The sequence below is a fragment of the Natator depressus genome, chromosome 21 (assembly GCF_965152275.1).
Source record: "Natator depressus isolate rNatDep1 chromosome 21, rNatDep2.hap1, whole genome shotgun sequence".
Classification (NCBI taxonomy): domain Eukaryota; kingdom Metazoa; phylum Chordata; order Testudines; family Cheloniidae; genus Natator; species Natator depressus.
Window position 1 is genome coordinate 5,503,518 of NC_134254.1, and position 26,641 is coordinate 5,530,158.

Genomic DNA, 26,641 nt, shown 5'->3' on the forward strand with positions numbered 1-26,641 from the left:
CCTATCCAGCAAGCAGCCAGCAAGAGGGTGGGCCTAGGAATTTCCTTTAAGTCTGGCTCAAAAACCGCCCCAAGATTCCTTCCCCTGATCATGGGTGTCAAGAGAGGGCTGGTCACAAACATGCATTCTCCCACACCCAGAGTAATCACGTAGTCCAATAATAACTGCACTACCACCATAGTACTATTGCACCATTTAATCAAAAAGTAAACGACAATGTAAATAAACAAACAACACGTCAGCAAAACTAAAATGAGGCTTGAACAAATGGTCACATGGGATATTCATTCCTACCTGCCTGCATTTTTGGAGGATATTTCTTTAAGAAGGCTCAACAGGTAGAAGTTCAGGGCTAGAGTTGAGAGGAGTATTTAAATCACTTTCAATTCTTACAGAATTCAGTGTCCTGTTGACTGCACAGAGGGAGGCAGGACATACACACACACACACACACACACACACACACACAGGATCCTCAGAGGTCCGGTTTCTGAGATGGAAGCAGAGTTAAAGTGACCAGACTAACAGAGAAAAGAAGTCACCCAAATAGTCTGCAGAACCAACAGTGAGTGTGAGTAATGTTTATTATTTGTCTCCCTAAAATATGAAATCCCTTGTAAGCTACCTGTGGGGAGTGGAGAAGCAGAATAATTTATAGCATGATTTCCAGTCTGAATAAATTCAGGGAGCCTTATTCATATATAAACCTAGATAGACAGACAGACAGACACACTGGGTATTTCAATGGGTTTTTTTGGTTTTTTGTTTGTTTGTTTTACAGAAGTCAGGACTGCAGGATTGGCCCCAAGATTTTTATTGTTTCTTGTCTGCAGGGAAATGTACAAATGTATTTAAAAAGTGCTACTGTATTCTACAGTAACAATCTAAGACACTGCAGATCATTATCAGATTATTGAAGCATTTTGGATCATTAGTGTTGAAAGTTGTAGTAGATTTGTATAAGGGCCAAGATTTTAAAGCCAACTAGGGTGTTTAGTTACACAGCTCCTGCTAATTACAGTGGGAGTTGTGTAGCTAATTCCCTTGGTGGGCTCTAAAAATCAATCATGTTTGCACAATAGACAGAGATGGGACGTGGTGGAAACAGTCAATGAATGGGTTATACTTTATTATCCCTAAGTCATGAAAATAGAAAGTTTATTGCACTCTCTCCCATCATCTATCCCATTTATACCACAGCAGAGAAGGGTCTTTTCTCCACAACAACATTTTTACTCTGCCCAGCAAATATGCTCATAAAATTATGAGTCTGTGTTATCATTTAGAGTATGGAGAAACAATGAACATCTACCTTTCTTTAACCCTAAAAGATATGCACTGGTGCAATATCTACTTCTGTCAAACCTTTATAGTGTGCAATCAGTTGTAACACAGCAAGTATTTTTGGATTAAAAGAACTTCTTGCGGGACATTTTAATGGCATTCAACTGTCATTCTATTTCCTTTGCAAGTAAGGCGGCTCAAATACAACTAACAGAAAACGAGAGACATGTGAACTGTAAGAATCCCAAATATCTGAGACCTGGCAAAAATGGCATATTGTAGTGTGACACATTTTAGGTTAAACATGAGACCAGATAATCTGAGAGCCTGCCCTCCTGGTACTGTGAATTTCAGTCTTTGTCTGATGTTAGTCACTTATATTCTGTGGTGAAAATCTTCGGAGTGTAATTCCTAAAACATGCTATGATGATTATACATGTTACAAGGATTCCAAATATTAGGATGTGTATTTTAGCACATAAGTGAGTAGATACAAAGGTCCCGGATGCTATAGAAAACCCTAAGACAGGCAAATAGTCGATTTTATCATAAATCCTGGGACACTTTCTGTTCAGCACATCACAATTTCATTATGATTATTTATTTTCTACTCATTCAACACCATGAAGGGACATTGATTCAGAACCTGAAGTATTTCCTTGTTTCCAAGGATGACTGATTGCTCAGGATGGCAATGATGAATTGCTTACTCAGAGCGCCACAAAATGCATTAGAAATTTTCTGTCCCTGTGGACTTGCTGCATTTCCTTCTCCAGCCAATAAAAGTTCATCATTCTCAATGCATATGGTGGTGGTCCCACTGAAATATCCAATATGCTGCTACATTAATATCTGAATATTGCCAATGCAGCCTATTGGCTGAATTCTCAAACTAAGAATGTAACATTGCATGGGATGTGGTCTAGTAATTATAATCCAGAATTGGGAGTCAAGCTTCTTGGGTGATCTACCAGTGGCTTCCAATGTGACCATGAGAAAGTTACTACCACTTTGTGCTTCAGTTTTCCCATCTGTAAAATGGCTGTAATATTTACCTTCAGAGGGGTGCTGATATTCTTCATGTGTGCATAAGAAACCTGTTGAGATCCTCCGAAGAAAAGGCACTACCAAATACAGAAGTGCTAGATGGTAGTCACATTGTAAAAGGAGACACAATGAAATGCAGCTGTTGCTTTATCGGGTTCTCATTGTCTTGTTTCTGCTTACAGCTTTACCTTCTCACCATCAGCAAACTTACCTTCCTACCCTGTTCATGTCACTGATTCTCCTGACCCTGAGGTCCCTTCTTTAGTCATTTTTTTCATGATCCCTTTTGTGAAGTGGCTCTGCTGGAATACGCTAATTCTTAGTAAATTCAAGGGAACCACTAAATCTTATAGTTGTTACTAAGGCAAAATCCCATTGACTTCAATTAATATTTTACCTAAGTGAACTCTGCTAAGGTGTGACTAAGGCATTCAGCATTTGGTTCTGGGTTTTTAGCCCCTATTCTCCTGTAGGGTGGACAAATGTGAGTCTTAGATAGTCAGTTATTTGTTATAAATCCATTGTAAGAGCAAAATTTTGTTTGCTAAATATAAAATTAAATTGTGGTGAAGTCAAAGCCTCTCTCGGAGGCTGATTTGAGTCGAGAATGTTCCCTTATCGCACTTCAATCTTCTTTTTCGTTTGCCTGAAAACAGATCAGTTGTCTCCACTGAATTTGGCTACTCACCCAAGTAAAATCTGCTTGTGCTTGTAAAGATTTGCAGGGTCAGACCCTTGGCTTGGGTTTACTTCCCTAGTTATCATCCTACTTCCTTTTTTTCTTTTGCAGCAAAAGGACTCTACAAGGCAGATAAATAATCAAAATCCTTCTGTACAGAAGAGAGGTCTATATCCGACCACTTCTGGTGACTTTACGTGGGCAAAGTGAAGAGCCTGTGGCAACTTTCAAAAAAAAGGTGAGGGAATAGCCCCTCAGTATCCCTACTCATGACTAAGGTTACGATTTTGTGATGGAGGTTGCTGAAGTCACAGAATCCGTGACTTTCAGAGACCTCCACAGCTCCCCATATTGTCATGGATATTTTGAGTAAAAATTAGGGACAGGTCACGGGCATCTGTGGATTTTTCTTTATTGCCCGTGATCTGTCCGTGACTTTTACTTAAAATACCCATGACAAAATCTTAGCCTTACTCATGACATAACAGGTTCTAACCTCTGAGGATGCATATAGGCTATGGCTCAGCAAAAAATGGTCTCTATCTGTGTCTGTACCAGGCAACTGCATTGCTGTGTCTTACTCATTGCTTTGTGGGACACATTGGTTTAAAAGGCAGTAGAGGGGGAAAAAAACATTTTTCTATTGTATGTCTGTTATCTCAAACATTTTGAGTTCTGTTGAATGAGCCTACAAACTCAAGAATGTCTAGAAATAGCATTATCCATTGCGTTTATAAAACCACATTAGACTGACTTTGTCTGGAACAGGTCTTGCTTTGGATAAAAGAGTGAAAGACCAAGGGATGCTAATGTTTTGTGACGCATACAAAAATTCATTTTTCCTCATAGTCTTTCAAGGTGCAATACAGCACAACTTCCATTTTCACCTAAGGCAAAAGTAAGGGAAGGGAAACAGTCTGATTTAGAAAACGCTCATCGTGTTTTGCTGAATTTTGTGAACTTGCCCACTAATAATTTTTGAAAACTCAGGAAAGTTGCCACCGTCATCATTAGCTACTCAATGCCGGAAAGCTTTTGCTGCAGCCATTAATGCCTTCTTCCAACTCATGCTCCTCAATGCTTTAGAGCAGATACAAAAAGTCCATTCCAAAGAAGACCCTTTCTCTACCCAGCGGTGACTAATTCTGTTCATGTTCCTGGTGAATGTGACCAGCTTGACAGCAGCAATTGTTTTTAAAAAAGGGCATTTGGTAAAATTACAAACTGTACACTGTATTTTAATGCTTTAATCATCAAGTAATTAATGCTCCCTTAACATTAGGCATTATTGAGAGCAATAGTTAATGACTAATGGATTAGACTGCTGGCCCCAGGCTATCTGTACTGTGAGCATATACCAGTTCCTTAGGGTTCATTCACAGAGCTGAGTCAATGGAATTTGGATAGGGGGCTCTGGCACTTTCCTCTGCAGCAAGAGCAGCTGATTACCAGTTCTTACGAAATCCTGGAGCTAGATCTTGATCTCAGTTGCAACAGTGCAAATCTGGAGCATCTCCAATAATGTCTATGGCGTTACAATTGTATAACTGAGATCAGGAGATCAGCCCCTGGGAGCAACTTTTTAAAAAGGTTTCTTACTGTTTCACTTGAGTAAGAAGAAAAATGCAAAGATAGAAAGGACTACAAAGTTAAAATCAAAGAAAGATTCATATGCCCACTTCTAGAGTATTTTTAAACTGAGAATCTCAAAGCACATAAATATGAGTGAATTTAGACTTGCAACAGGCCTGTAGTGAAGGCAGTCTATTCTTAGCCAGCCCTTTCAGATTCTTATACTACCTACACCATGTATGCATTACTGTTCCCACGTTACAGATGAGGAACACAGATGTATCCACAGTTGCACGCAATGGCAGTGGCAGAGCTGAGAAAAGACAGGCATCCTGACACCCAATCCCTAGCTTTAACCCCGGAAACACACTCTTCCTAAATCTCTAATCAGATCTAGTGAGCAGGGCTACCTCCTGTGCAGCGCTTCTTTCCAGTTACAAGCCGCACTGCTGCTTTCCAGGTGCTGCCCTCACAGTTTTCTTTTATCCAGTTTTCCCCACTGGCTACATTTATTGTATTGTGCCCTAGAAGAAGTGACATAAGAACAGCCATAGTGGATCGGACCAAAGGTCCATCTAGCTCAGTATCCTGTCTTCTGACAGTAGCCAATGTCAGGTGCCAGAGAGGTAATGAACAGAGCAGGTAATCATCCAGTGATCCATCCCCTGTCGCCCATTCCCAGCTTTGGACACGTGTCTATTTCTCGTGACTGCGGCCCAGCAATCTGCCACATAGGGGAATTGGGCCTAAAGCAATTGTAGCATTCTTGGGATCATGGAGACCTCCCATCCTGGACACCTCCCTTGCCACAAAGATTCCAGGAATGGTGCAGCTGGACTGTGGGCAGTAGACCATCTTCAATCGCTTTAAACGCACCTGCAATTCAAAAGATACAAACTTGGGGTTTTTTTTCTGAAAAGTGGCATATCGCACTCAGAGCCCTTGAGTCACACATCAAGTTCCTAGTAGATATTTATGTCCCACTGATACTAAAAAAGCCTTGAAGATAGGTGCTTCTAATAGCACTGCTGATAGAACCTATAATTTTAGTGGCATATATGGGGCACTAATGTTTTAATGAGGGAATTAGTCTTTTTTTTTTGCTCATAGATTGATGAGAGGTTTTAATGCAAACACAAATCTAGAGGCTGTTTTCACATTTGACTGGCATCTGTAGGGATGGACACCATACAATAGCCTAGACAGATTAATTCTTTATCTGCAGCAGTGGTGAAATCCCTGAGTTTCACGCAAGGCTCGTTTAATATGATGCGGGGGAGGGGTTGATTAGGTCCCAGGCCTACATAGGGATCGTCTTTTTGTGTCATGTTTGTAGAGTGCCTAGCACAATGGGAAGCTGGTCCATGAATGGGCTTGGACGCACTAATGCAATATAAATAATAATTAACAACCAGAACATGGACAATCACCGGAAACAAAGATTTCTGGGTGATTAATATATGTTTCATGCAAATGTAAAATTTTGTTTTGGCTAAAGGGGATTCAGTGACAGATTCTCCCAGGTGAACAATTGCTGGAAGGTAGACGTACACAGTGTGCAGGTACGAATGTACACCATGAGAACCCAGTGAAGGTAGCAAAATCCTTCACAAAAACTGCTCTTGTATCTCCACATACATGGATAAAGCACTTTTCAGTGTTAAGAAACTGTCTGACTGGAGTCCAAATTCTTGCCCTTAACCAGGAAGAGATCAGAAAGTTTCATATGCAAATATCTAATCGGCTTTTTGCATTCTTGCAGAGTAGAATAAACTTCAGTCTAATCCAAGTAAAACAGTGCAAAGAGGTATATTACAGGCCATTATAACCAAGGCTCACACCAATGTTCTAGTCTGTTTAACAAGAGTGACTCATATCTTCCTTATGATAGCATTTGTGCGTCCTTGGTGAGGTCTATATTGGCTGGCCATGGGGGTGGGCGGGGCGGGGGGGGGGGGGAGAAACATTCTTGCTTGATTTCCTCTGGAGATCTCAGGATGGTGACACAATTAGAAATCGTCCCAGAGCACTAAGAAAAAGGATAATGGAGGATGAATTATCAGAATAAATCTATTACCTTGTGGAACAGAGGCATATTAGAAGCCCTTTCCAAAGGAGGTGGAGGAGAGATCATTGCTTGGTGTGTTTAAAACTAGATTGGTCAAAGCAATAGAAAATACACTGTCAGGAACAATCCTGCACTGGCCAGGAGGGCGAGCTGAATGGACTAGATGACCCAACGGTATGGTTGTGTTATTAATATTACAGTAATGTCCAGAAGCCTCAATCAGAATCATTGTGTTGGGTGCTTTACACAAACACACGCACACGCACACGCACACACACACACAAAGAAATAGTGCCTGCCTCATCCTGAAGCAGGAATCCAAAGCTTTGGTATTGTGGATTTGGAAAATGCACAGTTCTGGGGTGCTGCTGTGGTTGTAATGCAATTAATTCGCTAAAATAAAAGCACAAACTGATCTTCCCCTCCACCTAAATAGCAAGACAAGCCGTGTCCTTTCATAAAAATTATGGGCCACATCTTTAGCTGATGTAAATGAGAGTAGATGATTTACTTCAATGAAGCTTTGTCAATTTAGATCAGCTGAGGATTTTGACCTTTGAATTTTGCAGAGGGGAATTTACAAACAAAGCCAGCACACACCTGTGCCTTGCTTCATAAAACAAGCCTACCCATATGTTTTTTCCCATGCCAGTTATTTGCTGAGAGGCAAAGAGTATCAGTGGGAACTGGCACAGCTTGTTTTTTCTTCAGATATTTTGCTTTCTGTTTATATAGAAAGAGAGAAAAAGAAAGCAGCTTCAATCATGCAGGCAGCGCAAGCCCGAAGAAAACACGAGAGAATGCAGACAGACCTGCAGGAGACACTTTCTGCACCACAGCTTCCTCCTGCTCCGTTGCGCATATATTGGGCACACTTCCCTGCACAGTGGCAGCCCTGCTGTCTCCCACCACAGTGGGGATACAAGATCTTTTCCTTTCATCCCTTCCTTACCAGCCTCTTCTACTCCCTCCGTGCAGATTCTCTCTGTGATTTTAATATTTCTATTTTTAAGTGCATTTTGACAAGTGATTTTTAATGCTGGGTGGAAGATTCTTGGATCGGCAGCCCTGAAGACCGATCTCCTCAGTCTGTATGCATAGATACAACACAAGCAGCGGCAGTCCAAGCTTCCCCCCAACACACCACCCCTCTGACATTTCTCACACCTGGCCTTGAGTGAGCCCATCAGTGTGGGACAGCACAGTCTAGGGGACAGCACAGTCCAGCCTCCAGTGCCCATTCAATCCTGAGCCTCTTCACTGAAACTGTCAACAAAGGGGGCAGCTATGGAAGGTGGGCTGCATGCTTTTCTCCACCAATAACTGGACTGAGCCCCTCCTCTCTCCCCCAGCTCATTGCATACGAGCCACTAAACTTTTGGCCAGCCCCAGCTTAAGATGTATTTGACCTGATGACCCATGGGTGAAGGGGTCTATCCCATTCACAATTCCTTGGGCCACCCTGGTCTGCCAAGCGGCGCTCTTCCTTATCTGAGAAGGATCAGAATCCCTCTGGAGAAGTGGTCTGTCTGGACAGGTGTGTTATCTCTAAGGAGGAGCTGGAGTAAGAATGAGAAAAATAAAGGGAAAAGGAGTACTTGTGGCACCTTAGAGACTAACCAATTTATTTGAGCATAAGCTTTCGTGAGCTACAGCTCACTTCACTCACAAAAGCTTATGCTCAAATAAATTGGTTATATAATAAATTGGCTAATAAATCTAAGGTGCCACAAGTACTCCTTTTCTTTTTGCGGATACAGACTAACACGGCTGCTACTCTGAAAAATAAAGGGATATCCCATTTAATTACACAGCACGGCCGGCAACCAGCAGCCTATTGTAACTAAACTCACATGAAATGTAAATAGAAATAACTGAAGTTTTCAGAATGCCTTGAGACCTTTGGATCAAAGTGCGAAGTAGAGTTATTAATTGTATGTATAACCATTTTCAAATCTCAACGCAATCAAGGTCATCTTTCACCAGAAGGATTTGGAAGGGATATAAGCCCTCATGCTTCAGGGGATAAGCCAGCCTCTAATGAGGGGTTAGGCAGAAACTTGCCCGGTGGGCAGGTGATCCCATCCCTGCCTACTGCAGGGTTTCTTGCCCCTGCCTCTGAAGCAGCTGATGCTGGTGACTGTCAGAGACCGGATATTGGACTGGATGGGCCTTGGGTCTGATCCAGTCTGGCAATTCCTATGTTTACAACGGAGGTGCAGATGACACTATTTTGGAGACTTGGGGTGAAATCCTGGCTCTAATGAAGTCAATGGGCATTTTACTATTGACCTGAGTGGGGCCAAGATTTCATCTCGATATGTACTAACAGAGAAAGGCTATTTTTCTCCTCTTGTACTCCTGAAAACCCATGATAAAAATCTTTATGAGATACCTATGCAGATGGGCTGTAGTGCACAGACTGGGCACAAACACACTTCACTAGACAGAAACCAGTCTCAACACTCTACCGCCATGTTCATTAGGCTTAGTCAAGTGTTCGAGCTGGTGCGCGTCTCAATAGATGTCAGGTTTACGTAAGTAGAACAAAAAATTTAGGGCATACTCATTGTTCTAAACCAAACATGCACCATGGATGTTATAAACCCTCTTCATCGCTGGTCAGAATGCAATATATATGGCATATCACTTTGCTTTTAGTCCTCTTAAGTCCCTTTGACAGCACCCGGCAAAAAGTAACTGCCTCATCCTCTCACCCTCTCCCCCCTTCAAGGGCCTCTTATCTGCACAAGCAGTAAAGTTTAGTGAATTTCAGTGGTACTTACTTGCATTCCCCTTCACACCAATACTCCATTAATTTCCCTTCTGCGGGTGGCCTGATGTTCAGTCTCACACTATATCTGCAAATCCAGCAGCAAATGGTCTTTGGAAGCACCATGAAGCAAGAGCCCTGTCAGCAACAGAGGTTTGATAAAATTCTCTTCCAGCGTCTTGGATAGTGCCTGGGTCTTGTAGACAGAGCAGCAAAGCTCGCCTGTGCCATTTGTCTGTACCTGGGAAATGGCATTCTTCCTGAGCGCAGTGCATAATATGCAGCAGGAGAAAAGGGGCTTTCCTGTGACATTCATCCTCAGACCTATCTTCACGCTTGCCATGGAGGTATCAGACAAAGAGCAGTTTACGCAACAGCTGATTGTACTTGCTTGAGCTAGTTACTTGGGGGACATTTTCTCCATAAATGCCGTGTTTGCAGTGAAGGAATCAAACTAAGTCTCCAGTAGGATTTGACTGCCAGTAACCCAGTGGATGGTTTCAGTGATCATAAATGTGTTTGCCTACCCATGTGAATACAGTTGTGCTCACACATGCACAAACACACACACGTGCACTTGTGTTGATATGGACGCATGGATGCTTGCATGATCTTATGCACACACATGCAATTTAACACACCTGCACAAACCAGACCATGCTCCTACATTCCAGGTCTCCTTGAACAAGGCTACAGCTGTGTTCCAAGGAGCTCACAGACCACAGCTGATGTTCCTTTGTTACCTAACAACAAATATTGACCATAAAGAACCACAGAATGATTGACTATTTGCAATGAAGCCAGCCTAACTGCTGACTCCACAGAGGTTTTTCACTTCTCCCACTGCCTCTCCCTTGGGCTGTTTAATCTTGCCAAAGAAGGAGGGGGAAGGGCGTGGGGTCCTGGCCTATCCCCACCTCTCCTAGGCTGGCAAGGCAGAGCCGAGCTGGTCCTTAGGCAACAAGGTCAGCTCCAATAAAACACAGTAACTGCTGCAAAAAGCAGGGCCCATTTTTGTGTTGATTTGGTTTTCTGCAGCTGAGTGGGTCTTGTTTATCTTACCAGCTTCTTCTGGGGGTGACTAGTTAAGGGCATTTTTCATGCTCCAGGAGTTAATTATTTGCTACAAACAAGTAGCCATTGAACAATTAGATATCACAGCAAGAGAAAGAAAGCACAACAGAACACCTTTTATCTGAAGGAGGAAATAAAACCCTCTCTTTGCTGGGAAATACCCCTTATAAAATTAAGCCTGTCACCTGATGCCCAGAGAACAAACCAGTCTGGCTATTTGCACAATTTTTCTGGTAACCCATCGTATTCTCGGTAACTGAACAATCAAACACCACCGCTCCCTGGATTATTTGATGGGTCACTGATCATGCATTGCGCGCACACACACACACACACACACACACACACACACACACACTCACTCCAGTGCTCTCAATAATTCAGTGATAGGCAAGCAGGTTTAAAATATTAAGAACCCCAGTTCCCTCCAGCCCATCACTCAAAAGCCCATCCAAACCATTAAAGATTTGGGACATATGAAGGTTTGAGAAACACATGAATTATAGACAGACTCAGATTAAGATGTGCACAGTTTGATTAGGAGAGTTTTAATGCCCCAGTGTTTGGAATTTTGATCCTTGACACCTGGTTTCATTTTTGGGGACCTACTCTGTCTTTCCCTGGCTGGATGCTGTGTAGCAGTGGACACATTATGATAGATGGGGTGTGACAAGTACTCTGCAGTTTAAGCCTAATTCTCAAAGATGTTGAGTACCTGCATCTCCCATTGACTTAACAGCAGTTGTGGGGGGCGGGGAGGGGGAAGAGGAAAAACTTTGTTTAGATTTGCATCTGTGATTGAAAAGGGCAGAAGAACAATGGTCAGAAATCAAATATAGTCTTACGGGAGCTATGGAAGCAGGTTTTTAAGGCATGGTTTTGGCAACCAATGTGATGCCAAGTGAGCAATCTTTCTTCCTGCTAGGTGAATAATGTTAAAAAGCAGAAGGGAGAAACTGAGGCACCAAACTCTTGAAAAGGGGCTTTGTTCCGAAATGGGCCCAAGTTGAAGAGTTTGGATCCAGATCCCAGTCTAGCTTTCTTACTCTTGCCTCCCCCTGCCCCTTCAAAGTTCAGAGGTGTTTGGATCTAGGTTTGCGTTCAGCCCATAATAAGGCTAGGAGCGTGGGTCCGGATTTTGCTTTGGATTTTTAAAACCTAAAATCTGGGGCAGGGGGTTAGATCAGGCCCATTTCTCATCTGGAGAAGACTGAGCCCTGGTACACACTACAAACTTATGTCGGTGTAAGTACATCAGCAAGGGGTGTGGAAAATCGACATCCCTGAGCCATACAGTTATACTGACTCAACGCCTGCTGTGGTCAGCGCTATGTCGACGGGAGGGCTTCTCCTCCTGTTGATATAGCTACTGCCTCTCAGGGAGGTGGAATACTTGTGCTGATAGGAGAGCCTCTCCCGGGTCGGTGTAGGTAGCATCTTCACAGCTGCAACGCTGTAAGTGTTGACAAGCCCTAATACTTTGCTCTGAGCAGTGGTTTAGCATAATGATGTCCACACACACACACACACAGTAGGTTTGAGGTGACCTTCATAACAAGAGAACTCAGGGGCCAGAAGGGAACATGAAGCAAGGAAAGTCCACAGTGCAGGCTGCCATCCTGAATGTAAGACTATGCCTTACAAATACTGAACGGTTGTAGAAAACTATTGGCTTTTACAGACTGTTCAGGGTTACAGAATCCAGGTGTCTGACTCATTCTCTGTACAGTCTCCAGAACAGAGACCACCACCGGATGAATCCATTCTCCAAACCAAGATTGTACCAAGAGTCAAAAATAATTAACGTCATATTGTGGAATGCTGTGGTCCAAGCCTGGTCCTCCAGAGTAAATTATCCATGGAAACCTTCCACTGGGCAGAGATCTACTGTACATTTATTCTCATATAATTCATTTCATTCTTACAGAAACTCATGTGCTAACACTGCCCAGACTGGATTGTTTTAGAGTGCCATTGTACCATAGACAGGAAATATGCACTAGATGGTACTTTCTGTATGATACCACTGCCCTCTAATGGATGGAAATCAGACCTTTGCAAGCAATCTTTCTGAAAGCAGGCCTACAAACTATAGTGACTTTTATGCAAAGACAATACAGAATTTAACAGACATTAATTCATTTAGCATAGCAATACCCCATGGGAGACAGGTTACTATGATGATCCCCACATGACTCTAAGAACATCCTGATGCCAGATAGCTAGAGGCCTAATGGTATCAGGCTAGGAGTTTCAGCTGGCCTGACCAATGCAGTGTACCCCAACTCAACTATGGTTACAATCTGTACCTAAAAAGATGTCAGGTAAGGTATCACTGGAAAACCAGTAATTCGCTGAGCATTAATATTCTTGTATGATGTATACACAGGGTTTGTGCAAAATGTTATGACCATGTGCTAAAATTATAGTCTTAAAATGTGCATGGGTAGCAATGCTTAAGCACAATGTACCTTAGACAATGGAATGGCCACTTGATTCTCTGACCAGCCTGTCTTCAGGCAGAGACAATGAAGGCCCATTTTTACATATCAGTTTGTGATGGGCACTCCACTCACCACAGGTCTGGCACCTGCTCCTGGCTGTTCTGGGGAATAGCTCACCAGAAACAATGCCATTTCCTCGGTTGCACGCTCTCACTCCCGCTCTCAATCTGGTCTGCAGCCTCCTTCTTGCTCCAGGAGTTGCCGCATCCTCTCCGTGACTCGGCCCTCCAGCCAGGTCACTTGGTGTTCTCCCCTTCCAGGAGATAGTTCTTCAAAGTCTCTGCCACGCGCACAGGGACCCAGGCAGTCTTCCAGTCACTGCCCCACCAGTGCCACTTCCCCAGTGGCGGGTAAGGGAACCCAGGCCCACCCTCTACTCTGGGTCCCAGCTACACACAACCACACACCCTACCACACACAACCAAGGTCAGTTGAGTCCCCAACCTTGCTGCTTACTCACTAGGCTGCTTCTTACCCCGGCACTCCCCCATCTCTGGGGTTTACCAGCCTCTCTATTCCCTCCTCCTAGGGAGTCACCATGGGCTACTTGTCTCTATAGCCCCCAAATCCAAGGGAGTTACTGCAGACTACCTCCCTACAGTCCCCTCCCTGGCTTTATAGAAGCCCTCCTGTTCCTGCACAGGTGAGCTTCCCCTACTTAGAGCTTTCCTCCAGCCTTCAGCCTAATAGGTTAATTGGCCTATCTGGGCTCCATTAACCCCTTCAGGGTACGTGTTGTGGGGGGTGGGGGACACCCCATCACACAGGTAAATAAATCTATCAAGTGGGCAAGGAGACAGTAGAACCTCTATGCCCACCCCCAGAAGGAGAGAGAAGCTTGTTCTGGGTTTTTACTTTCCAGAGACTACATTGTGAAAGTTTACTGATCTATAAAGACAGGGGGCTGAACCTCAAGTGATAAGCAACTGAATCAACTGATTGTATACAATATTATTGTATTATTAAAGTGTATCAAATAGGTGTTTATGAAAACTAATGACACACTGGTGTTTAATATCATCATAAAATGTATGTATTAACACTTATGGAAGTTAGGGAATTATGGATACTCATTGATATAAGGCTTTACAGTCTATGTCCAAACAAAGGGAGAAACAGGTCTCTCCCATACAGGAGGGAAACGTAACAGCTATTTACCTGTCTCCTATGTAAAGTAAGCATGGTGGAATCAAGACAATGGAAGTTCTGTTTACATACTGGGAGATGGAAAGCCCACAGGAAGGGAAGAATGAAGTCATCCTACCTCTTGAAGCAACGTCATTAAATGTTGGGAGATATAAGCAGAGATATGAGAGTACAGACAAAAGGGAACAGAGCTCTTGTGAGCTGAGAAGGATGGGTGCGTCAACAAGGTGGGGGTTGAAGTCTTTAGGAACTGAATGCTACTTAGGCAAACATCTTTCACCTAGGAAGACAAGGGAAGCCAGTCTCTTGGACTTCTGTGGAAGGTCCTGATAGGGGAAAAAACAGCCATGGCTGGGAAGGAGAAGGATTGGTGAGACAAAACATTTTAAATAAGCCTGTGCCTTGATAGATCACGTTTTAGTCTTTTAGATATGTGTTTTTTCATTTGTGTTTGTTGGTAACCCTTTCAAACTCTATTCCTTTTACCTGGCATCACTTATCCTATGTCCTATTGTTAATACATTTGGGTTTTTTACGATAAACTAATGCAGGGTGTATTTGCCCCAGTGAAGTGACTTCAGAGGGAAAAAATAAACATTATTTTTTCTGAACTGCCCAGGAGGGGACTGGACATTACAGAGCACATGATTTTGGAAAATTCAGGACTGGGAGTGTGCTGAGGCCACTCTACAGGTAGTAACCAAGGCTGATAGAGACCAGGAGCGTGACTGATGTGCTGCTGGCAGACTGCTGGGTTCAGAGTTGCTGGATCAGAGCTGCCGTTATAGAGACACTCAGGGTGTGACCGGCATGCTTGCTACTGACTGAACATCCCAGGCCGGGAGTTACAGTAGCACAGCATTTGAGGCACCTACGGTTATGGGGCAGGTAGTGACTCAACCCCTCACTGGTCTGGATTGCCCCCCAAACAACCTGACACCCCATTTTACTAAGAAAAAACTAGCGTCCATGGATATTAGGTGACCTATTTCTAATCACATAATAAGTCAATGGTAGAGCCAAGAACACAAGTACTCTGAGTTCCAGTTGCCTGCTGTGACCCCTAGATCACACTGTTTTTCCTTTAGTACAAATGGCTATAGGCCTATGTTTCTGGTAACACTCCATGCACGTGGCTGAACTCATGACTCAGGGTCTTTGTATCATGGACCAGTTCAATAGGTGGTTTTAAAAATTTTTAAATATCCAACTAAATAAATACTGTGACCTTCTGAATGTGGTTATTTACAGATTTCAGGAGAGGTTGGGGAACCAGGCATTTGACAGGAAAATGACTTTCTTGGTGTTCATCTTCTTGCTCTCCTTCCTCCAAGCTCAGTCTACAAGAAGTAAGTATCTAATCAAGAGTGTGAGAGACGTGTCGATGTTTAGCACAGTCAGTGTAAGGCTAATCTTATATAGTCGCTATCAGCGAATACATAGTTATGACCAAATAGATGAATGTTCTTTATAGCCCTTGCTGATCTCTTGAGACCATTCAGATTACAGGCAAGTCAGCTGATATATCAGATTTCCTGGCTTTCCCATTCCTTGGTCTTTTTCTCATTGGTGTGGTATTTCGTCTGAAATCTCCTAGGAACAAGAGCTGTGTGATGCACTGCAGTATTTGTTCCTGGGGGCTCACAGAAACCTTTCTTCAATTTTGTTGTTTGGATTCCACACCCCGAGTTTCATTTTGAGTTTTGGGTTCAAGTGGACCTAAAATTTCAATGTAAAGCTTAGCCCAATCAATTTGCCTGGGTTTGGCTCAAAATAATATAATACCCATCATGTTCAGCATTGTTTCTTTTAAAAGATAAAATCAGCCCCAGGGACCTCTGCAAATTCAGGCCCCCCAACCCCTCAAAAGTTCTTGAAACTCAGTGAAACTATGGGCAAAACTTGAGTTTTGGCTTTGCAACAAAACTAGCAGATGAAACCATCATTAAGGAAGAGTTGCCTAGCTCTGACAGGGACCCACTGCTTTGCAAGATTTCAGCTATATGCTGGTTTGAGCCAGGATGGAATAATCAGAACAGTGACTATTTTCACAACTATTTAATATTTCTGCCTATGATTCAAAATCCAAGGTTGCAAGAACATTAAAAGAATGTTAAAAAGCCAAGTGAGCTAAAACAGTGAGGTTCATTTCAAGTTTGGCATGAAGGTTTGAATTGGTTCTTACTTAAACTGGTTTGGATGAACTATCACAAGTAACTGCCACTCTGTATTGCCACAGAAATTTCACAGCGCTTTCAGAAACAAATTGAGGTTTGTGGCTAAGGCACTAGACTGGAACACAGGAGATTAATTTTTGGCTCTGCCATAGACTCCTTATGTGGCCTTGGGCAAGCCATTTAATTTTCCTTTTGTCTGTCCTGGCTATTTTGACTGAAAACTCTTTGGGGCAGGGATTGTCTTTTATTTTGTGTTTGTAGCTATGTGCCTAGCTCAGTGAAGCCCTGATCTCCATTGGGGCCTGAAGGTGCTCGTGTAATAATGACTTGATTTGTAGTGAATAACATGAAACACGTTTCCTCTTGCCAGTTTTAAGTTCAAGCCCCATCTTCGGACCGAGGCAGGTGACTGGTTTGCAGGGAGGATCAGTTACTGTGAAATGCTTCTACCCTCGCACCAGTGTGAACCGCCACGACAGAAAATACTGGTGCAAGGAATCAACAAGGCAATGTGTGACCGTCATTTCTTCCAGTGGCTACACTGCTCAAGACTTCACTGGCAGAGCGACAATCACAGACTTCCCAGAGCAAGGCATCTTCACCATTGAGATCTCAAAGCTAGTGGAAAAGGACATCAGCTTTTATAAATGTGGCATTGGTCTCAATGATAGAGGACTTTCCTTCAGAGTCAAGCTGGATGTTTCCAAGGGTAGCTACAGCCTGGGGGCTTCTTATATTATTTTTCTTTTGTAATAATTGTGTTTGGGAAATCTATCCATCGACAATATCCAAGAGAGCAAGGTGATTGGTACCTTGAGTAATAACCAAGATCTCTGCATTTCTAGCACCCCCATTGCTATAATGTAAAGGTACCATACAAAATAGGAGATATACAATAATTCTGTTCACAGCAGCCAAAATTCTCCACCAGTCCTTGATTTATCTACTCTCCTGAGTGGAAGGGGCTAACTCAGCAAAAATAAAGGTTGTTTGTAATTTACAACACCACATGCGATCATGTGGTGCAGCATAGCATAGTACATGACACTACATGGTCTACTGTAGTATGGGAGAGTAAATAGTGCCCTATGACATAGCGTAGACACATATGATATGGTGCACAGTAGCATGGTGCATTAAGATATCCTGCAATGCAGTGCATATGGGGTGGCCTGGTACAAAATGATGCAGGGTTGAAAAGTATGGTAATGTGTATAGAGGTATGGTCCAGTAAGGTATACTATACTGGAGTAGGCTATGGTACAGTCTGGGGTAGTATAGAGAAGTATAGAAGAGTATGATTACTGAAGTGCAATAGGGCATGGTATAGAAGCGTGTTGTAAACTGCAATACAATCTGGGTTCTGGATACTGACTTGGACTATCATTCACACAGGTCCAAAAGTGCCTGAAGAAGCCGAACTCTATTACGTTGAGCTGGGAGGTTCTGTGACCATCAACTGCGCGTTTGGCCTGGAATATGGCAGTGAGAGGAAGTACATGTGCAGAATGGGGAAAACCGGCTGCTCTACTGTCATCGACACCTACAGGAACGTTAACGAAAACTACAAAGGGAGAGTTTTGCTGAGCCCTCAGGAGCCTGCTGGGTCATTCAGCCTCTATCTGACCCAGATGAGGAAGGAAGATTCGGGTGTATATTTGTGTGGGGCTGGGACTTACGGAGAGAAAGGAGAATCCAAGGAACTGGATGTGCATGTCTACCAAGGTGAGCGATGGGCAGGGTGTGTAGATTTCAGCCATTCCAACAGTCTGAAGAGACTAATATTTTATTTACTAAGGGTCTGAGTTTCCCTTGAAAATCACACTGATACTCTTAATTTTATCTAGAGAGAACAAGAATTGTACTTGTTATTCTTTTATGTTTTCATCTATTTAGCTACCAACGGTGTCCTATGTGCGTCCACAGACAAATAAGAAGACAAAAATCCCTCTCCCAAAGACTCTATGTTGCAATGTCCATTGTCTGTTGACAGCAGGGGTTTAAACTTGAGCCTTCATCAGAAAAACTATCACTTGAGTTGAAGAAGTAACTCCATTAGTAGGCAGCTGTGATAGGTTGTAACCCTCGGTGTGAGCCAGCCTTTAGAGAAGGTCATGATGACACGTGCAAAAGGCAAATTCTCTTTACAGCATTGGGGTGAGCAAACTCCTGCTTGATCCAGTTAACTGGCTTATCTCAAATGCAGACTATAGAAGAAAAAAAAACCCAGACACATTTTCCTGACCACAAGGCTGCCTGCCTAAGCAATTTTTAGAAATATTGATCCAATATGAAGCGAAAGAACTACAGAATTTAGAATAGGTTAGAGCCGGTTAGAGCCCATACAGTTTAGCCCCTCAGCCATCCCAGGATAGCTCCCTACAGTCTATTCTCCAGTCTAGTTTTAAATGTCCCCCACGATGGGGCTTCCACCACTTTGTTTGGGAGACTACTGCCTGTTAGAATCGATCTCCCTTTGCATAATCTGCCTGCTGCAAATTAGCCTCATTGCTTCATTCTGGATTAGTTTCCGAAGCACAAGGGCAAAGAGCAGATGCGACAGGCAATAAGAAAAAGGTATTTCTATGCTCAGTTGGATGCACTAACAATCTTAGGGCAGGTCTACACTACCGCTCAAGTCAATTTAACTTATGATGCTCAGGGGTGTGAAAAATTCACCACCCCCACCCCCCAAGTGACGCAAGTGGTATGTTGTCAGGAAACGCTCTCCTGCCGACATAGCCTTACGCCTCTTGCCAAGGTGGAGTAATTATAACAACGGGAGAGCGCGTCTTCCATCTTCACTTGATACGCTTCTCCGGCACAGCTGCGCCAATGCAGAGCTTGTGTAGACGTGCCTTAAGGGGCTGCTGTTCCTCTTGAGGTATGTGTGGCTCCTATTGTTCCACTTGTGTTTGGATTCCCGGATGCATGGAGAAGACATTGTTTGGCCTGATGCCATGCCATTGTGCCCCGGGTTTCTCCACAGGTTCCAAGTGAAGGGGACACCAAAACTTCTCACGAACCATTCATGTTAAACCTTAATCAACAAGGAAATGCCCATTATCGTTGGTGTCCTTGCTGGCTCTCTTGACAGGTCTGTGGAGGATTGAACTACTCTCTGGCTTCTAGAGGGGGTCCCTCCAGTTCAGGATTGAGGCACAAGGGCCAGATCCAAAGTCCACAGAAGTCAGGGGAAAGACTCCCATTATTCCACTGGGGGCTGGCAGGAGGCAGTGTGTGAGGGAAACGGGAGCTCTCTCTGACCATGCTGTGACGGTTCTGTTCTGCAGGCACCAGCATTGTCAGTCTCTTATATTTCATCCCTGCAATTAACTTTACTTTAAAATGTTTTTTTATAAGGAACAGACCCAACCAACCACATGAGGCACACGCAGCATGCATGTTAGCACAGCATGAAATGTGTGAGAGGAGCCTAACAGAACATGTTCCATTTTGTATCTCCAGAGACATCTGTCCCCCAGGGACGACACGTAATAAATGGAGTCATAGGCGGTTCAGTATCTGTCGAATGCCGCTATGATCCACGTGGGAATTACACCCTCAAGTACTGGTGCAAATGGAGGAAGAATGGGTGCAGTCAGTTAATAAACAACCTTGCGAGTATGACAGATTCATATGAAGGAAGGATAGTCCTGCACGATAACCCGGAAAATGGAACATTCACGGTAATAATGAACCAGCTGACAGCAGCGGATGCAGGATATTACTGGTGTATGACGGATGGAGATATGGAAAGGAAATCTACAAAGGAGCTGAAGATTATAGAAGGTATGAAAGCACATGTAGTGATGAGTGTCTCTGCCAGCACAAGCGATACGGGCACCTGATCTTTGTTCCTCCCAAAGCAGCATCAAAGAGCAGAGCCTCGCGTTCCTGAGGAGAACTATTTTCTAATTCTTAGCTTCATAATCCTAATGGGTAAAGCTTGACATTTTGAGGTACAAATTAGAGCTGGTGGAAATTTTTCAAAAAGTCCAAGATTTCAGCAGAAACTTTTTTTTTGGACAATGTTTGAGTTTTTTTTTGCAAAGATTTCACTAATTTCCCACCCAACATTTTCACTATTTTTTCAAGCTTTTCTGACACAAATGCTATTTAAATGCCATATATATATATATATATACACACACATACACACACACGATAAAGTACATAGGGATATATGTATCCATACACATATATAGTACATTTAAGTGTTACAAAAGCAATATAAAGTGCGTTTACCCTCATAGATACATTCTGTACCATGTAGTTACATAGTAATTATATATTCTTATTAACACCTTGTTGATAACAGTACTTCTGAATATTAATTGTTCAAGTCATTAAAATCAGTCTCACTCTTTTGTTTCCCTTCTAACAGGGCAACCTGGTTTAACAGGACCAAAAGAGATCGATGCAGTCATTGGTACACAGGTCACTATACCATGCTCTTATCCATGCAAATATTATTCTTACCAGAAATACTGGTGCAAGTGGCATAATACTGGCTGCCAAACTCTCATCTCCTCTGAGCAAAACCAAACCGGCCTGGTTGTGAACTGTGACAAGGAGAAGAGGACACTCTACCTAACTTTTGACCAAGTAATACAGACAGACCAAGGGTGGTATTGGTGTGGAGTGAGCAATTCTGGTCACTATGGGGAAACCATGGCAGTGTACCTGACAGTAAACGGAGGTGAGCTTCAGGATTTATTACAAGACAAAAGAGGCAAGGTTTTCTCTGTAGCCACAATGCTCACCCATAATGGTGTCATTCCATTGAGAGGCACTATCTTGAAACAACCACCAAGTGGTGGCATTTCAGAACATCATAATCTCCTTTGTCTTGGACAGACCACACTTTGTTTCACTAAGGATCTCACGGTGTTCACAATGTTTATCACTGTAACTCTCATTCACGCATTGGTTACAGCATTCTTCCATTTTCCAGTCACTATAACAAGTCTGGAAAAAGAATGGAGTCTGCACCACTTTTACATTTCAGCCCCCTATTATTTATTTATTTATTATTTATATTACAGCAGCACTGAGAAGGCTTGGCCAAGACCAGGGTCCCTTTGTGCTCATAAGAGACACTCCCTGCCCCCAAAAGCTTACAGTTTACATAGAGAAGAGCACAGGGAACAAGAAAATAAGGACTATTGTACTATTTTATAGATGGGAAACTTGATTGCTCAACTCCATCTCAGTACATTTAAAATAAAGATAATTTTTTCTTGGGATAGAGGGTTGGAGGAAGTTGGGGGCAAACACAACCATGTGGTGTCGGAAACCCAAACCCAATATCCTTGTGTTAACTAATGCATGAGAACCAGGAAGAGCAACTGGCTAGAAATGAAAGGGAAGCAGTGTCCTTGCTGAGTGAAATGCGAAAAGTAACATGCAATATAAATGGAGAAAAGCATATCAAATATTTGAGTCGTATTCTGGAGCATACTAGTAACACAGTTTGGGATTAAAAACAATATTTTTCATACATGGCTAGGAAGACCACTCAAGATTTTCTTATGAGGTCATTTGGTAAAAGTGACTCCTGTTTTAAAATATCACTTAGGAATCAAAGTTCCATAGAAAATCAATGGGAACATTTTGAAAAAGAGATTTAGGCGCTTTTGAAAATTGTCTTATTTATGAATCAAGTGCTGACAATATATTGGGGTTTTCTCTCTCTCTCTCTCTGCCGTGATGCTGGATGCAAATAACCCACCACTCCCATCTACTACGGTTTGAAGCTGAAATTGCAGACTCTCCCAATGCTGTTTCTGACACAGGCTCTGAAGTTAGTATTAATTCCCGAAACAGAGCCGGGGTCCTAGATGACAACTCTTCACCCAGGTCAGTCCCTCAAAGACTTTGTTCCAAAGTGGTTTGGAAAAGAGTAAGAATTCCCCTGCCCCATCCAACTTGTGTCCATTTTTACAACCAAACTTTTTTTTTTATAGTTTTCATGTATTCTGATGTGTTCAGTTCCAATGAGTACGAATTACTGTCAGAGACTGTGCATTCATGTTTCCCAGCAAAATTTTGCCCATATCAAAATTTTGGCTCAGTTTTGGGTAATCATCCAAACTCCTTAGGTTTATCCACTCTGAACTCCAATTTTTTTTGACTTTTATCCATCGTTTCTCATAATGCCATTTGGCAAATACTCATTCTTCTCAGGCTTCTGTTGGTACAAAGGTTGCAACATGTTCCAGTAGCTAGAACAGTACACTGGGGACCAGGAACCTGGAACGCTCATTCCCTTTGGGATTGCGAGAAGCCAATTCACCCATCGGTGTCTCAACTACCCCATCTGCAAAACGGGGATAAAGATATTTATCTGCCTCATTGGAATGTCGAGATGCTTTATTAATTGTTTATTAATAGCTCTGACATCTGTACATGAATATCACTATGTGAATGCAATGATGATTTTGTTCTAAAAAATCCCACTCGATTCTGAATTTTGAGTGGCTATCCATGATTTTGCCATTGTTAAGCATTTCTGTGTACGTAATTGTGCACAAGCTTTCTATATAGATCTTCTAGGCTATGCTGGTTCATCTGTGTTATACAGTCTTGGATAGAGCAATATAAAGTCACAGGGATCACACATGTGTTTTGCTCAATTGCTCCCTTTCCAGCTCTCAGGAACATGACAGCTCTAAGGTGATTCTCTCAGTCCTGCTCCCCATTGCTGCTGTGTGTCTGCTCCTTGCTACAGCCTTTGTGGTTGTTAAATTTAGGCTCCTGAAGCGCACAGGTGAGTCCTAACTTTCTTTATTAGCCTCCCAGGGAGCTTTGGGAATACTGTAGATTTGGAGGTAGAAGGTGTATGAGATGTACAACAGTCTCTGTACTGGTCTGGGCTGCTCCTATGAGCCTCCCCGTCAGAGCACTCATATAGGAATGGTGGGAACAGTGTCCCAGCCTTTTGCCCCAGAACAAAGAAACTCCACATAAAACATTGTTGGCAAAGTATAATATGTATGGCCTGGACTCAATAATATTATTGTACTTCAGAGCACTTTACGTCTAGCTGATTGACCCTCCCACCATCCCATTTTACAGACAGGGAAAATGAGGCTGCAACAGGAGCCGTGTCTTCCTGGCATTAGAGCTTCTGCTCCCCCAGCCCTGTGCTCAGATCTATAGCTGTCTCTCTCTAAAAACCAGGCAGTAGCAGAAAGCTTGAAGAAAGCCTTGAAAGCATAAAACAAAGGAGCTCATTGTATTAAATAATGTTGTGTGTGTATGTCTGCTCTCTGCCTCCCTTTTAACAGATTTGGTTTCGGTTGGAAGCTACCGAACAAATATTAGCATGTCAGAATTTGAGAATGCCGCAGATTATGGAGCGAAGGACAATGTGGGCATAAATGATGCTCAGGAGACCCAGATAGGAGGAGCGGATGGTAAGTTCCACATTAAAACTTTACCACCCATAACGTATCTTGAGATAAAGAAATGACTGGCCTAGGGGATAGTGCAAATAAAGAGGATTCTGCATTGAGGCTGCTGGCTACAAAAAAGATACTGGGATCGTCTCACTTTGTTGTGCAAAACCAAAACTTAAAATAAAAAAAAAAATGTATCTAGCAAGCAACTGCAAAATGGATGGTTTCTACACTGGGCTAAATATAAAACAGATTCTCCCAGAAGTGCTTACAATATTAAATGCCAAACTGAGTGTGTGGGCAATAGTCCCACTGGTGATTGCCATCTTTGGAAACAGAAAACACAACTTTTTTTAAAGAAACACAAAGATGTTTGTTCTACCCTAGAAATCTAGAGGCTTCCCTGGCTCAATACGCAGGGATGCTTAGCACGTAATGCAGATGCAGCACAGTTGGCTCATGGGAAAGGAGGTGTCGTGGCTGCGTTTGCAAAAGCTTTACGGTACTAGTGCTTCAGCCTGACATCCATCCCAGAGAAGAAGTTGTACCTTGAACATCAGCAGCAGTTTAGTGCATGTAGGAGCTACTGAATAAGTGGGGCTTGGCCTACAGTGCACGATCTCCCATGCAGAGTACCCTAACATCTCCGATGCTTTTCAGAATTTATAACTACCCCTGGCAATGCTGAAGATGCAGAAGAACCACCGAAGGTGAAAAGGGTAAGAACCGCTAGAATGTATAACCCAAGGTGCTGCATGCAGCCTAGTCTTTCTTTCAGGCAACAGAGCTTCAGCAGCAAAAGCTCCTTTCCCCCCTGTATGCCCTATTTATGGTCAACTACTTCTCAATTAGCAGCCTATTAAGCATCACACCTGCAGCCTCTCCGCTGGAGTTTCTAACCCTTTGCTGCACCTACATCATTAGAGCACAGAACTCACCAGCAGTCACTTAGCTTTGATTCATGGTTTCAGTTCAGCTGGAAATATTAGCAGGTGTTATTGTTCTGGAAGCCTGAGTCTGGGCCAGGAGACTGATAAATCTAAAACTGCCAGATTACTGGATCAATAGGAGCTGTGAGCCTGCCACAGTGATCCAGCTGCTTTCGGGTTCTTCTCTGTTAAACCAAGTAGTTCTCTCATGCCAGGAAGGAGTGCTGTATGGTGGTTTGAGTGGGAGAACTAGAAGTCTGGATTCCCTTGTTTTATTGCAAAGTCTACTCCTGACTTTGTGTGTGATTGCAGGCAAGTCACTTTAACCAACTGTAAAATGAGATAAAGATAAGCTCACATCCCACAGGAGTGCTGTAAGGCTTAGTTACGGATTATTGTTCCTCAAGCTGTCAACAACTATTAAAAAAAAAAGTCCACAACAAACAGTTCTAGGTGCCCTAACAATTAATGATGCCAGGAGCCCAACCAGTAAATCAAAGCATCAGAAAAGCCCCTTACACCTTTAGGAACTTGCCCCCCAAATTGTTATAGAATAAATAGGCTTTTGCAGCATTGCCAGAAGACCACGTTTGGACTATTTTGGACCAAGAAGGTGAGAATAGGGAACAAGTTTCAAAGTTCTCATGAAGAATGCCCTTCTAGTATCTTTGAATTAACTGGTTAGTAAATTTCTTTGAGATCCTTAGCTGAAAGTCACTTGAGAAGTGCAAAGTGTCTTTATGATATGAGAAAAATTTGGAAATAAAGCAAGCTTATGACACTTCCTTTAGAACAGGCAAATCTAATTACAGTTTCAACAGAACTAAAACAGGAATGCAGTGAAGGGCACATTGCAAAGAATTCCAGGTCTATAAAACTTTGGACACTTCTCTGAAGTTGATCCAAAGGACCTGAACCTCTTAAGTAGGCAACAGGATGATAAAAGGATTCTCTCAGTGATAGCAATGTTGGGTACCTTATTTGCATTGGATACGTTGGTCTTTTTACACTTTGGCTCTACATGGCACCTTCAGTGTCTGCTGCCTCCTTGGTTCTTCTGGGGAAGTCTGAATAATGTGATTCCTCTCCTGTTTCTCAGGGTTCCAAGGAGGAGGCTGATCTTGCTTACTCCACATTCCTGCTTCAAGCGAACAAAGTAGCCCAAGGACAGGCTTAACAAGTTCCTCAACTGTCCCAGTACAATTCCTTCTGAAGATGGTACAAGCAAAAAGCAATAATGATTGAAAAGGATCCTGTGTTCTGAATCAGTGAACAACAGATCTGCAAGTTGCACTATTTCTTACTGTCAAACATTTTGCTACATCTAGATCTTTCAGTTCCTCAAAGATTTGTAATGAGATTGTGAGTGGTGATATAATAAGAATCTTCTGGTCAAAAATAAGTTGCCTTGGGGAAGTTGAACCCTCAGAAGTTTGATTTTCCCCCCCTTTTTTTAGGGCAAGGGATCTCATTTCAAGCAGATTTGAGGTGAAATAGCAATAAAAGTCTAATGCCTTTGCTCTCCTGCAGGCTGAGCTCACACCTTTCGGAGTTCACCAAGCCCCAAGGATGGCAATGACCTAAGGATACATTTAAGATTCACATCTCATTTGATTTTAAAGCACCAGGAAATATTTTAGAACAATGTGAGTCTCTCTTTTGATTCCTGTGAGCGTTTTAATCGATAAGGCAGTACCTGAAGGCCGGACAAGTAGCCTGGAATTGTTTTTTCTTCACAACCAATAAAGAATATGATTGTATTTTAGCAAATCAGTTATTCTGTTCAATTTCTGATACCACCTGGAGTGAATGCCATGGGGAGAGGCACATTTTTGCAGGGGCTGGCGAGGGATAAAAATCTCCTAGTTTTCGTCACTCAAAACCAGAAGCCTCTGGAGATACCAGGTACACTTATACCATACTGTAACATATACATATAGGGCTAGATTCTCTCCTGGGCTGGGATCTGCTCATTATAGTGGAGT

At 42.8% G+C, this 26,641-nt stretch overlaps 1 protein-coding gene across 2 annotated transcripts; it reads left to right on the forward strand.

The window, feature by feature from the left end:
• The first annotated feature begins 405 nt into the window (after window positions 1–405).
• PIGR (polymeric immunoglobulin receptor) lies at window positions 406–26,396 on the forward strand. 2 transcript variants are annotated; one of them, XM_074935836.1, is made up of 11 exons: window positions 406–571; window positions 15,399–15,496; window positions 16,695–17,033; window positions 17,720–18,049; window positions 19,793–20,116; window positions 20,712–21,026; window positions 22,084–22,186; window positions 22,978–23,096; window positions 23,617–23,745; window positions 24,388–24,446; window positions 25,756–26,396. In XM_074935836.1, exons 2-11 carry the CDS (start codon window positions 15,439–15,441, stop codon window positions 25,831–25,833), a joined length of 1,854 nt encoding a protein of 617 aa, XP_074791937.1. In that variant the 5' UTR covers window positions 406–571; window positions 15,399–15,438; the 3' UTR covers window positions 25,834–26,396. The 2 variants fall into 2 exon arrangements, with proteins under 2 accessions (XP_074791937.1, XP_074791938.1); XM_074935837.1 differs by lacking the exon at window positions 406–571 and adding an exon at window positions 14,501–14,517.
• Window positions 26,397–26,641: the final 245 nt, after the last annotated feature.

Excerpts from the sequence above, each read along its gene's own strand:
- PIGR (XM_074935836.1), top strand. The coding sequence starts at position 15,439 with ATGACTTTCTTGGTGTTCATCTTCTTGCTCTCCTTCCTCCAAGCTCAG. Across the intron at positions 15,497-16,694 it reads CCAAGCTCAGTCTACAAGAA|TTTTAAGTTCAAGCCCCATC; the intron begins GTAAGTATCTAA and ends TCCTCTTGCCAG. Across the intron at positions 20,117-20,711 it reads GGAGCTGAAGATTATAGAAG|GGCAACCTGGTTTAACAGGA; the intron begins GTATGAAAGCAC and ends CCCTTCTAACAG.